We start from the raw sequence: 14637 nt of genomic DNA on the forward strand, positions 1-14637 counted from the left end.
TGGTTGATATTTTTGGATGATGAGGGAAATTGTTTTTTTCGTTACATTGCCAGACCTTCCATTTTGGTTCCGGAACCTCTATTTGTTTTTGTTTTGTTCTCATGTCGAGTTTGTCGTTTGTTTTTTTACGCGTATGTAGGTTAATGTTGTCTTTATCGTGCCGACGTTAGTTGACAAACCAATTATTCTTTTTAGCAAAATGCTAAGTGTGCTGACACCTATAGATAGTGCAGTTAATAGTGCAATGTAGTTACTTTACCAGTGAATCAGTGGTAAATCTGCCCGTGCCATTAATTTACTAACTTTGTGACTAATTCCCCGGTTTTTTCTCGTTGAGGCCTCCATTTTCATAGTTTTTGCTACTCGCCGCATCACAACGTAACAAAATTGCCCCTTTTGTTACGAGGTTACAATATTCTAGATACGCGAAATCCGTATTATGTCAGCAAAGAGCACATTGTCTTCAAAGCGAAGCTTTCACGGCCACGTACCAACCTATCAGGTAGTGGTGCTGGTGACTTCTAGCAACAGGCGGGTTTAGCATGGCGATCAAGGCCAGCTATTACTCCGCCAGAGCGTCTCTTATGAAATCAATGTGGTGTTTTACCATATGTCCATCAGACCAGCACCTCAAGAATCGGATAATGAGACGTGAAGTTTCTTTGCTGGCTATAACTGCTCCTTCGTGGAACACAAGGTGTGGCAGGCACGTATGTGGAAGGCCCTTCTGTTGCAGATTTTTCAGGAGAGCGACCGTGTTGTCTCGGAATTTTGAGCCCGACCACAGCAAGTGTTCAATATCTCCTATCTCATCGCATCTCGTACAGTTTGCAGAATTGATGCGCCCTCTTAAATAACCATGCTGATCCCGTCCTTATTTGATGCTTACTCTCGACGAAATCTTTTGGTTACGCATGGCGTATGTGTTCCAACCCCAAGTGCCCCAAAGTGATTTCGAATGGCAGAGTTCTTAACTTGATTGCTCTTTCGGTCCTTGGCTTTGGCCCTAACGCGGAGCGCTTTGGCAGTAGCAACAGCAGTGATGTTTCGCAACTTCTAGCTGGTATTATAAGACATGACAATTGCGTCAAGGTCCGTTGTGCATATGAATCAAGCGTTCATCATAGTGACTGTCCTCATAGATGTCTTTAGGTACGCGTCCTGTATTTCGCAGTCAAATAATATACGCAATAATGCAATTATCCGTAACTATAGGCACGTCGTATTCTCTAAATAAGGCGACTGGCAAATTATAGATAAAATGTGTCGTAATGCACACATCGCCGAAACTTAGAAAAGTATGCTCATAACTACATAATTCTTGGATTTGTTCTGCCTGACCTTGGCTTTCTTTTAGTGCTTCACGCAGTCGCGAAGCTAGAGCAGAGCTCGAACTCTGTAGGTATATTGGGAACAAAGTTAAGAAGTGAAGTTGCTGAGTGGTGCCGTTGGCAAAATAATTTCAACATAGGTGCCAATGTATCATCATCATCATCGTCGTCGTCGTCGTCGTCTTCGTCGTCATCATCATCATCATCTTATTTTATGTCCACTGCAGGACGAAGGCTTCTCCCTGCCATGTCCAATTACCCCTATGCTGCGTCCCGCGATTCCAGATAACGCCTGCTAATTTCTTAATTTCAGCACCCCCCTTAGTCTTCTGCCATCCTCTACTGCGCTTCCCTTCTCTTGGCCCCCATTCAGTAATCCTAATGTTCCACCGGTTATCTAACCTACATATTACATGACCTGCCCAGCTCCATTTCTTTCTCTTAATGTCAATTAGAATATTGGCTATCCGTTTCCTCTCTGATCCCCACCGCTCTCTTCCTGCCTCTTACCGTTATGCCTAACATTCTTTGTTCCATCGCTCTTGCGCGGTTCTTGTGTTCGAGGTTGTTGGCCAGTCTTCAAGTTTCTGCCTATATGTCAGCACCGGTAGAATGCAATGATTGCATTTCTTCTTAATGATAATGGTAAGTTTCCAATCAGGATATGACAATGTCTGCTGAATGCGCTTCAACCCATTTTTATATTTCTGTAAGTTTTCTTCTCATGATCATGGTTCCCTGTGGGTTACTGACCTGGATAAAAGTACTCATTCACAGACCCTAGAGACTGACTGACGATCTTGAACTCTTGTTCACTTGGCCGGCAATTGATGGTTATGCTTTTCTTCTGCATAATAATCTGCAAACCCGCTCTTATACTATCTCGCTTGAGGTCCGCAACAATTTGTTGTAACTCGTCCCCAGAGTTGCTGAACAAGAAAATGTCATCTGCAAATCGAATGTTGCTGAGATATTGGCTGTTGATCCTTACTCATAAGCTTTCCCAGTTTAATAGCTTGAATACTTCTTCCAAGCACACAGTGAATAGCAGTAGAGAGACTGTGTCTCTTTGTCTGATGCAGGGGTGCCAATGTGTCACCATATCAAAACTGCCACAACTGTCACGTCGTTGTGACGTTGAAAAACAGAGTATAGCCAAAGTGTGATTCGCAAAACTAACTTTTTTGGGGCGAACCTGTGACCAAGAAAGCAAGTGGTACTTGAAGCATAACGATAGCGGCGAGCACAGTCGGCGACCGTCGAAATCAGATCTGTGGATCAAGCGCGTCGGCTATTGAACACAAGTCATTGAAGGTTCCAGAGAAATTGCTGCTGCCCGCGTGTCTTCCAGAGAGTACTACACAATTTTCGCCGCGCATGCAGTGACATTACGCAAGGATCGGTGAGAACAGACAACGGATAGAACCACCGATAACATTGGACGAACTTCCGTTATATGTAGGCGTGCCCTGCGCTGAGCGATTACGTTTAACATTTGTGAATCGGTGAAAAGTGGTCACCGGAGAATTATAACAAACACCTGTGTTAATATCACTACCTTCCAGTACTAAATTCCACAGCACACAACAACTTCAGTAAGCTTCTATGTTTACGCTAACATTTCAACCGCACTGATGTGGTCGTACATGTAATCCCCTTGCGCTTTCTTCAATTACCCAGAGGAAAATTGTACGTACCATCTCCTCAGGGCCTGATTGATGCGTAAGCATTTTGTAGTAACGACGTGGTGTTGACTGGTCGTGCGCTGCTGTGTGTGATAGCGAGAAAGACCATGAAATATTCGTGAAATAGAGAAGGGCGATTTCAATACCGAACTGTTAAGTGAGACCCACACGAGACGATGTAGCAGAAGAGGTGAGTAGAAACAATCTTTACCCGCGTTATAGAGACGCCGCAGTGGATGTGGACGTGGGGTGAAACGACGAGGGACACATAGGAAAGGAAGGCAATGTATGCAGCGTTCCCTAGAACGTCGGTATCGGGTAGTGTTGGTACGGCGTCGTTCCTCTTGTTTCTTGCGTTCGACCGCGTGTTGCTGCAGTTGCTCGCTTTGCGCAGTGTCGTTCATTCGTTTGTAGTGTAATCTGTATTCACGATGATAACTCGGAACCCCTGCGTTTCCGTTCTTCTTCGGAAAGCGGCTGCGGTCTTTTTGGCGCCATTACGGTAAACGCAACAGCGCTGCGGCGACAAGCACTGCTGCGGAAGGCGGTGCAACGTGAACTGACGAGGCTAGCAAATTACTGCAAGTGGCGGCGCCAAGTTCGCTGATGACGTTCCGAACTGAAGCTGCGGCTGCTTCACAGTTTTAGTGCGGGCCTAATTGTACAAAATCACGTGGTCACAGAGACGCGCTGGTACCATTTCTCGCGCGATCGTCGTCGTCTTCCACAGCTGCCTGGCTCTTATCCTTGAAGCGTTCGTCTTAGGCGCGGAAAGGACGGATGAACAGTTTTCTCTTAGGGTAACCAGAACAATGCATTTAATAAATTTATCATATTTGTTCTTTTCACGTCATGTTTTTACATAAGGGGAATTTTTCTGGAAAGTAGAAAACACTATAAAAAGATTTTTAATTGAATATTCCCTTCAACCTGTTTAATCGAGTTCTTACGTTTCGCTCTGGTTACATACTTGTTATAATTTCTTTTTTTTCTTGTACTTTATCCATGTCAGTCTGACAGCCCTCCGTTGATTGCTTTCTTCTTGTCGTTCCTAAAGATAAGGAGGTGTCATTTACGTGGAAGACCGCTTCGATTATCTTTTGCGAGAGAATGTCCCTTCACTGAAAACGAGAAATTTTGTCCGGCGAAACTGTATTTAGCCACGACACCCGACTCTTGTACATTCTCCCATAGCATAGGCAAGTTCCACAGTTGCTTCGCTCACGTAATGATCGTGGCCTCCAGGAAGCGCGTGCCCTCGCGTTGTGAACTTGCGAACAAATGGCAAGGTCTGCACGCGCCGCGTCTTCATCTTCTATAGAATGGCGCGTTCGGTGAGGCTGGGATTTTCGCCTCTTTGGTACTTCTCCTTCGGTTAGCCAGGCTGCTCACTCTCACTTTATTGGAGCTTTTGCGGAATTTATTGCATTTTTTGTTTTACTTTCTCCTCTTTAAATGAGAACTTTTTTAAAGCTACTACCAGCTGGTCTAATTCTTGGTCTATTCCCATACAGGATACGCGCGAGAAAAGAGGAACATCATCATCATTATCTGTGCAATTCGAACAGCGAGAACTGGCAGAGGTGACCAAAAACCAGGCACGACTTTCAAACGCTGGACCAGGTGCTGACCATCTGGCACGGGACGTGAGTTACACTGTGCGTCGCAGCACCGGACCCTGGGACCTTCCGAAAACTCCTCGTTTAGCGACTGCGTTCGTGTAACAGGTAATATTGTTAATCGTATTTCTCATTTGAATCGGAGCAGGTTTCGTGCAATAGCTATTTTTTTTTCGCTGGCGCATAGCTTTGAATAAAGTGTACTCTTAGCTTTTTTTATCTTTGCTAGTTTTTCAATCCTTCTTGGTCTGTCTCTGTCTGCCATTACGTTTAATTCCGAAATTTAAGCCACGGAGTGGTAAAGTCGTTTGTGCTTAGCGGAAATCTCAAGACAAGCACGGCTTCGGCATATATGTCTCTGAAACATCTCTAAAAATCCCCTCGGCGTTCCAACTAAGATTGTCCCAAACTGTGAGAGTGATCTTTTCGGGGAATAGTAAATAGGAATGTCAATGCGTTTTGTAGCACATTTCAAATTAGAATATATTGCAAGTGCTTCTAAATTTCTTAAGCGCAAGTGAATTTCTGCTAATCAGGCCTAATTTTACAACTACTCAGCTTCAGTTTCGAAATTACATGCGCCTTAAAGTTGACAGGTAAAAGCTATAGCGAAGGCGTCACGCCTGATAACATTCCGGGTGTGTCATGAACACAGTCGTACAACGCAGAATGCATGCGAGCATCAGCAATGAGTGAATCTAGCAGGTGTGGTTACTTGTGCATATTCAGGACGAACGTGGCCTATGGGACTCGATTTGGAAACCGACGACTGCGCTCGAAGCTTTCCTCGCACTTTGAATGTTCGCTATTTATTTAAGCACAAGTTTAGCACGTAGAGATGTTTAACTAATCCACTGTTACGCGTTTCGTTCGTTACTGTCTCTACATGACATAGGTTGACTTTTCTTCAGCACACTTCAGGTAATCAACGCTTGCAATTGACTTAAGTTTGACATTTTGCTGCTGCATGCAGTGTGGCTTTTCATGCTTCTCCGAAACCTGCTGCCTCCCCAGGCGGGAACCGCGGAAGCACTGTCGATATCGTGACAATGCGATACAGGTGGCTGTGATCATAGAGTTTCCTACAAAAATTACTAGAGGGAACTCTGGCGCTGCAGTCGTTGTCCTACCATGGGAATGATGGGAAGTACATGGATTTGTATGATCTTCGTGCTTGTGGATTCAGACGTTCTTGTGGCTTTGTACATTACGCTATATAAATCTTATTGTCGTATATTTCAGCGCAATCTATATTCTTCGAAGTGCAGAAGACGCCGGGAACGCGTACAATTGCTATGAATTGCAACGATTGAGCTTGTGTAGTGGACAAATCGAAACGCGCCAAGCGTCTCAAGGCACTGACACGCCCGCGATAGATTCATAAGGGCGTTTCATTCGCTTGTCGAAACACGCGTTCGTGGCTTAATGGTTTCAATATCAAGCTTCTGTGCCAGAGCCTCTGCGTTCGAATCCTGCCGTCGGGCAATTTTAATGATGATTATTTATTTCCCAATACACTGCAGAAAATGACGAGTTCACAAAGCCGTTTGAAGCCAAAAGTACGAAGTTTAGGCAAATCCCATGTACTTCCCATGATTCCCATGCTGTGGACGACTCTGTTTTCTTCGCCACCCTTTTCATCCCTCTCCCCTCACCCGTACAGCGCCGTGGAGGTGCCCTCGCACGAGAGGCAGTAACAGCGCTGTACTTATCTCTTCCTTTTCCCCTTTAAAACCACTCACACACACGACCGCTTCCATTGCAGCTCCCGTAGACACTAGCGCCAGAGATCCCTCTAGTAATTTTTGTAGGAAACTCTACGGCTGTGATGACGGGGTGAACGCGCGACGTGTTTCGCGTGATTGTTACTCTAGAAGGTCGCAGAATCGAGCGAACGCGATGCCTTCAAAGCGACAGCCAAGCATAGCGTCCAGTAGAAGGCACTCTGGCGTAATGAAGAGCACCGCAAACGGCATAGCAGGTGTCGCGCCTTTTGTTGCACGAGTGAGACCAACGCCACCGTCGGAACAGTACGAGAAGTCCAAGCATGGTTTAGTCCATCTGGTATCGCAGTATCCAACAATGAGCCCAACACGTTGCGCCGGTGTGTTGAAGAGTTCTTGAAGGTATACCACATCAAGCACCGGGTTATGACCTCTCAACACCCGTAGACGAATGGTCTAGCTGAGTGTGTGGCGATCAGTGAGAAAGAAAGCGATGATAAAGCATCTGGCAGTAGCTTGCCTGTGCAATTGACGTGTTTCCTCTTTCTTTATTGTTGTACTCCTGTCAACGCTGGTAAACAGCCATCATAGATGTTAGCTATCTTAGCTTGTTTATGCTCTGGTGCTGTCTAGACGCTGCCTTATATATGGGTCTGCGGACTCGTCAAGCCGCCAAGTGGTAGCTTTTTTTCCGTAGCCCCTCCATCTGTAGCACCTGATGTAAAATAAAGATTTGGTTTGATTTAACAGACACGAACAAGAATGTAGGTGGATGTTGCAGATTCACACTTGCAAAGAAATTTAATGTCGAGCCGACAGGTAATCTGAAGCCGCACATATTCTGTCGGATAAGTATAATATGTAACCGGAAACGTGCCGTGCACACTTGCATTACGGATGGCAATGGGAACGGTGTAGTTTATATTTTAACACTGACGCATACGTAAGCTGCAGCCTCCACACACCCACGCTACCGAGGATTCACTAGTGGTGACAGCCCGAGGTGACGAAGCTACAGGACATCCGGTACCTACAGACGTCTCAGATCACAAGAAGATCGAGAAGAACTCGACAGCCTCCACAAGGTTTGTGCTCATAAGGATGGAAATGCTGGTGTGGCGTTCAATGCACCATGGGAATAACCACCGGCCGCACGATTTCCCTTTCGTGGTGGACATAAATGATCACGTTCAACTGAATAACAAATGCGTTAGCTAGGATATGCATGTTGCTTGGTGCTTCGTAATCGCGACTCAACAAAGGTAGTTTTGTGTTAATGTTTCGGACATGCTTGTGAAGCTGTGAGCCAAGTAGTTGAAGCCAACACAAATCTCTCCTCGGATCAACTAGCTAGTCTCCAACAAGCATTACTTTCGTTGCACAACGAAGAGGACCAGGACTTCGTTACGCCCCAAATAAATCGCCAACCGACGCCTCCTGCACGTCCGTCAGTCGTATCGTGCGACGCATTAAGCAAGACATTTTTTCCAAAGATGTTCTGGCGCCTCCGACCTCCGCTGGTCTTGCCTTCACTGCATGCAAATACCGGTCACATTTGCCTACGATTTCCACATTGCCAGATGGGGCTACAAGTGCTCCCCTTCAATGCGCCGCGCCCGCATCAACATGCAGGTATAAATGAACAAGGTAAAAGTGTAACCGGACAAAGTTGAAGTCAGGAAATGTCAGCCAGACACATGATGTTATCATTGTAATCTTAAGTATCTTCCGCTGCCGCGCTAAGCACATGCTGTTCCAAAAGACAGGTGTGGCAGAAAAGTGTGGTTGCTGTACTCAAATGTTGCGAGGAAGACGCCAAATATACAGGGTGCTTTTTTTAAACTACACAGATTTTTTCATGAAATAATCAGCGCAGCAAGCGCTACGGTTCTGCAGAGAAGTTTCTAGTTAGGTGGATATTACTTTTCTGCTAATTTGAGCTTCAGAAGACTAATAACAAATATTTATTAACATTTTTATGAGTGCCTCGAAGGCAGTTGTGTACATAGAATATCTGGAGACTGTCACATATTGCCGCACACCCATTTTTGCGATCTTAGAACTTGCACTTTTTTTAGATATTCATTAGAGGATTCCAAAGCTGAGTCGAGGCAATGTCGAGACAGAAGGCGTCCCGCTGCGCGTCAGACGGCAACGCCCCGCAAAGCAATGTGGGTGAAGTTTGAATGATCGCATCTCGCGGCAAATCCTGACCAACCGCATATGGTTGCCTGGAAAAGCGTACAATATCCGTAACTACCGCGTCTGGCCAAGGCTCTGTTTCCTCGAGCTTAACGTTACTGGCAATTTCCGTCTGGTGTGAAAGCGGGTGTGCATTTATTGCGGTGCCGGCGCTCTCAGTTTTGATATTGCTTTGATTTACCGCTGAAGTCAAATAATATGTCGGATTGGGTGCAATTTTCAAGGTTGGAAAATATGGGTGCGTTAAAATATTACTGCCCTCAGTCACCATTTCTAGAACGGCCCCTAAAGCACTAATAAAAGCTTAGTACAATGATGGTAATTAATCTTCTGAAGCTCACGGTATTAGCGGCAAAGTAAATCCAACTCTGCTACAAACTTCTCTACAAAAACGTCGCATTCGTGGCGCTTATTGCCTTTTTATTGGAGAAGAATGTATCGTCTACAAAAAAAAGCATCCACATACGATGCAATATGTGACCAAAATTGTTTGTTCACTGAGAATTGGCCTGAGCTGCATGACTCCGTTAGGAAAATTTTCTGAGTTCCCTTCTTCCCTCAGAGTGCAACAAGATGAACGGCAACGTGACACCTAAATGGACAGACTGATGGGCTAGTTGGTACTGCATGACTTATGGTATATATGGCAAAATGACATGAATTACAACTCAGGAGACGAAGACACGCCGCTACTAACAGCCGATTCTTTATTGTATCATGGCAGTAATAAAGAACGCCGCGAAGTCTCTATATCTCGGATAGAATAAGTGGTTACTACATTTTTTTGTCATGCGGGCAATTATTCACCAACGATTACGATACTCCCTAATGCCAAACGTGACCGCAGCCCTAAATGTCTTTTTATTTCGCGATATATTGCTGGCGCGCAAAATCGGTCTCGTGCGGTACGTCTTAAACAGAGTGATGTGTCGCGCGACTGCCTCGCTAATCAAGAGACCGCCAAAAGCGACACGTGGGTGACGCGTGGGCGCGTCACCTATACGCGTCGCTGCGTCACCCATCTCCCGCTGCGCTCCGTGTTCACTTTATTTCTTCGCTCTCTTCATTCTCTCGGTTACGATAGAGAACGTCGGCGCTTGCCGTAGCAATGGGCGCCTAAGACCTGCGCTCTAACATATTGCACAGAAGGGCGAATATCGTTATCGTTATCGTTATCAGTTATCGCGGTCACTGAGCGGTCATGTAACCGCACATGACATGCAGCATGACTGAAAATCTTTGTTTCAAAGAGCAAAAGTGATATGGTGATATCCAGAAACAGTGATAAAGTGACTAGAAAAATTTTCAAGGCATTCGAGATGAATATAAGGAAAAATTGTGGGAGCTGCCCGCCTGTTTTAGTGTAAAAAAATGAAAACCTGTTTGTGTCCTGGTAGCGGCTTGTTACGTATGATTACGCTAGAAAATAATCTTTATTTCCAAGGTTGTTTTTTCCCGCTGTTTCTTTTGCTGTTGTGCTGTTGTATATATGTAGTCACAACGCGCAATAAAACGAAAAGTCGTTAGTAGCGCGGTCTTTGTCTTCTTTGTCGTCCTGCGTGCCCTTTGGCGTTATACCTCAGTTTACTTGGCGTCGTCGGTTATTACGCAGCAACTGCGTTGCGAGATTGACAACCCACCCGATCATCATCGCCAAGATGTTATCTTTCGCACCAGCGCCGGTGACAAGGCTGCGCAACCTACAGATGGTTCGTTGGCCGTTCCCTAAAAACCGTAATGGGCAGCCGACGGAGCTGCGGCTATGGCTGACTGAAATGCGAAATATCCTCTAACGACAATGGCACTGCAAGCACCATCGCGATGACATAGCAATGGCAGCCCCCGTCACTATCAAGGCTCCGAACTAAAGAAAATGCACGATTTCAAAGAACTGATAACAGTACATAGGAGTAGGGGACAATGCGATGTTGTCATGATCCCACGAGGCTGATGCCATGAGCCAGAAGGACGAAGTTTAGGCAATTCCTATGTACTAACCATAATTCTCGCGCCGGCATAACTACCCTGCTTACAGCAGCACTAGAGCCACAGTTCCCTACAATATATGTATGATGCTCTGGGCGAGGAACAAAGGCATTTCGCCAGATACTGCAGGAGCGTCTCTTAAGTGTGTAAAAAGATCGTCAGTATCGTTATTTGCCAGCATTATTTCTACCTGTCGAAACAGCCGCAAACATGAAGACAGCGTTGAGGGGGACAAGCATTTCTCACGTCCAGCAAGTACTCGACGCAAGCGCAAGCGCTCAGGTGCTGAGAGGGAAGGCAAAGGTGATGGTGGCAAACTTCAAGAATATATGCGAACATTTTAGTAGCGGCTCGAGCTGGCACACTTTACGGAATCTGTAGACAATAGTGCGTTTGCACTTTCCGTCAACAGTTTTATCAGACGAAGTCCAGTTTTGTCAAGTATTTGGATAATAGAGCAGTTCTGTTCGCAGGGTCTTCAAGTGGCCATTCTCTTCGTATTTCCTGGACTATGATCTACTCGCCAAGTACACCTTACCCATCCATGCTAGCTCTTTGCTATACCTTTAGCACTGCGGCTAGAGGTTCTGCAAGTCCTTCATGACGATTCGTCGCCATGTCTATTCGACGCTTTGTCTTCCTTATCTGCAAAGTATCCTTCAGCACACACCCTCACCTCTTCACGCTATTACCTATTCTCCCATTTTGAAACCTCGCAGCTTCTTTGCTTTAAGACATGTTTTACCCACTCATGCTCCTTGCACAAGAAAGCAGGGAGAATCAGCCCCCTATGACAAGAAAACCACTCGTTAACCTTTAGCACAGAAGTCATCATGTGTCATCATGTCCGTATGCTGCTTCTACCATGAAACATCTCTTGTTCGCCCACTGGCAAAATCGTAGTAGGCGCTCTCTAGAGTGTTCTCGAGTGTACGCCAGTGCATTGTTTACAAATTGTTGGGAATACCAATAAAGTACTTGGAAGCAATAAAGACCTTCCTCGAAGGAAGGTGGTACACATGTTTAAATAGCTCTTAAAAAGTGCACGATGAGTACACAGAACATGACGCTAGCCCTGTGTGTTTCTCGTCATAACCTGTGTGCTTTTCACTCTCATCCTATGTGTCCTGTGCGGTACTTCAATGCCTCAGTTCTGTAATCTAAGCAAACTTTGTTCTGTAATTGTTAAAATGGTGCAGCGATACGAAGTAGTCGGTGTAACATGAGAATTCCATAGTAAATCACAGTGCTTGTAATTCTTCTCCTTGATGCTTGCACAAAAACTTTTCAAGGTAGCCTCATTTTACGCCTATCTTGCTGAATCTCCGCATGTGTAGAACTGTCAGACAAAACATGGTTGTAAAACATCAGCTTTACTTTCATTGGTCACCTAATACCAATGTTTTCAGCATACCAACCAGTGCTTTTTGAGACGCTAAGTGAAGCAATTTAATAAATTTTCGAATTTTGACTGTAAGTACACGGCTTCAAATATCGGCTCAACATTTTACATACGGAAACAGTAAAAACTCTTCAATTTGAAGAAAGTTTTCGATGAATATATCTATGTTCTGAAGTATGAATACAACAGTATTAAAAAGGTGTGATAGACGCTCAACCGGCCGTGGCAACATCTATTACCACATGAGAAATGCGTTCAGAAGCGGCACATTATAATAACTGTGCCATTGATGGTTGTATAAGTGCCTCCGCAGTCTATTGGCCTCCAAACTTCACAAACTATAACTTCCCGCGTTTCTCGCATTCCTAAGCATACGGCAAATCGATCGCTACTCTGAAACATTACAATGTGCGCTGCAGGGTTTGTGTCATTCGCACCACCTAGACAATGGATTCATCTGAATCGGACGGATTCAGCGACAGCCCAGCGCACTCGCCGGCCGCGCCAAGTTCAAACCGGAGTACGACACGGCGTGCCGATATGCCGATTGAACCGGCCGCCTTCGCTGTGGAAAACTTCGAACCCAGGCCTCCAGAGGAGCTCGTGTGCACCGTATGCCGTGGCGTGTACCGGGACCCCGTGGAATGTCCCTGTCGCCACGTGTTCTGTCACAACTGCATCCGCGACTGGCTGGCCCGTGGCTCGAGTCCCGGATCTGGCAGCTGCCCCATGTGTCGCCAAGAGATTTCCGCGTCCCAGGTTGTACCAGTGGTTCCTCTTGTGACAAACATGATCGCCCGTCTCACGGTGCGCTGCCCCAACAGAGAAACAGGCTGCAAAGCAAAGGTGCGCCACTGTTGAACCATTCGTTTTTTTTACCTGTAAAAGGCACATGAATGGCGATTATAACGCAAGGGAAATCTTTGGCGATTTCTCAAGATATATACCTAATAAATATAGGCATCTTTAGCTGTTCTGGGCACTAAATTATATTGTGCCCAACTATTCTACTGAACGATCGAAATACTTGTCAATCATCTCGCACATGTATTATAGAAATCGAACCATGCATCATTGGTGGGTAATCTCTGCTATTCGCATTGTCCTTCTCGCTTATGAAGTTAGCACTGCAGCAAAATCGCAGTGTTTCATATCCTCCTGAGCTTGCATTTGTACAAGAACGAAGCTAAGGGCCACTTCAAGTCTATTCCGTATGAAGCGGCGTGTAAAAGTAACATAGTTGCATTTATTCAAATACATTTTATATCCTTTCCTCTAAGGTAAGGAAACACAAGATAAAGGCTAACGGGCTGCACAAGACACTGGTTCCTCTACAACTGATCATAGTATTTGCAGAATAGAATGCACATACCAAAAAATCCAGGAGTGCAGCAGATGCCATCAAAACGCATTCATCACTGCAGAAGTTAGAAGCTATTACAATGCACACCAAATGACTAATAACGGAAAAAGAAAAGGGAGACACAAGCAAAAGAATGAGACAGCCATAGTAAGGTTAAAGACATACTGTGAGGGTACTTCAGGACTGGGCAACATACAAAAACTCGCCTTCTGTCCACATTTAGGTTCAACAGTGCAGCATTCCATTATACGCTTGCCCATAGGGGAGGGAAATATATACGAATATGGAAGCTTTTGTCCTCAGGCGCACTTATACATACATACATACATACATACATACATACATACATACATACATACATACATACATACATACATACATACATACATACATACATGCATACATACATACATACATACATACATACATACATACATACATACATACATACATACATACATACATACATACATACATACATACATAAGGCTTTTCAGGTAGCACGGGGCACACGTCAAATATTTAAGGTTATGTTACGAGGAGAAAGCAAACGATTAATTATTTCCTCTCTTCTTGGTCAATTTGGACTTTATTATTATCAGCTACGGGGATTATCTAACAATACTATTTTTTTTACCTTTAAGCTGTTGCTTTACAGCAAAATGTTTACTGTTGAAATTGCAGATACGATAGATAGATGTTCAAATGATTGATTGCGTTGATGATAGCCGCTGCAGTTCTATGTGTTGTTCTGCAAAGAAATAGTGCTAGATCTGGAAGAAGTGTCACATTATTAGAACCTTGCACACAACGACATTACGGACCTTGTACATACTGCCAACGAATAACCGATGCTGCATGCACACCGAAAGAATAAATTGGCCACGATAAAAAACTATACGTGACGGTGACACTTCTCGCCACCGATACCTTGTCATATGCCGCCAACATACTTTTGCCCTTTATACTGTCTTCCAAAAGTAAGAACAATGACAGAGCATAAAAATGGCCAAGCGTTATTTGTCGCATATCAGATGGTTTTATTTATTACATCGCCTCAGCAGACAAGACAATTACGTGAAAGTTGAAGCCTAGACTTCCATATTCGATCAATCTCGGTTATTCAAGGCATGTTCATTCCTTAGGTCTGCATGCACCATTGATCATTTATTCATGGCAACTAAGAAGGAACTAATGCTGGTGTGCGTAAGCGTCTTCTTATGTGGGGCTTTTTCAAATGTGGCACATTTTGTTAGTCACCTGTAAAAATTGAAACCATGAAAGCTATCACCACGGGAAAGAATAATGTGAGGGCGAATCAGCAA

At 44.8% G+C, this 14637-nt stretch overlaps 1 protein-coding gene across 2 annotated transcripts in view; it reads left to right on the forward strand.

Annotated features, from left to right (window-relative positions):
* Positions 1-4409: 4409 nt before the first annotated feature.
* Positions 4410-14637, forward strand: part of LOC142582051 (uncharacterized) — a 63230-nt gene continuing 53002 nt past the window's right edge. The window contains exons 1-2 of one of the 2 annotated variants that reach the window (XM_075691471.1): positions 4410-4743; positions 12369-12795. In XM_075691471.1, the coding sequence (XP_075547586.1) occupies positions 12397-12795 (399 nt within the window). In that variant the 5' untranslated portion in view covers positions 4410-4743; positions 12369-12396. The remainder of the gene's footprint in view (positions 4744-12368; positions 12796-14637) is intronic. The other variant, XM_075691473.1, reaches the window with a different exon arrangement.

Source organism: Dermacentor variabilis, chromosome 5, assembly GCF_050947875.1.
Source record: "Dermacentor variabilis isolate Ectoservices chromosome 5, ASM5094787v1, whole genome shotgun sequence".
Classification (NCBI taxonomy): domain Eukaryota; kingdom Metazoa; phylum Arthropoda; class Arachnida; order Ixodida; family Ixodidae; genus Dermacentor; species Dermacentor variabilis.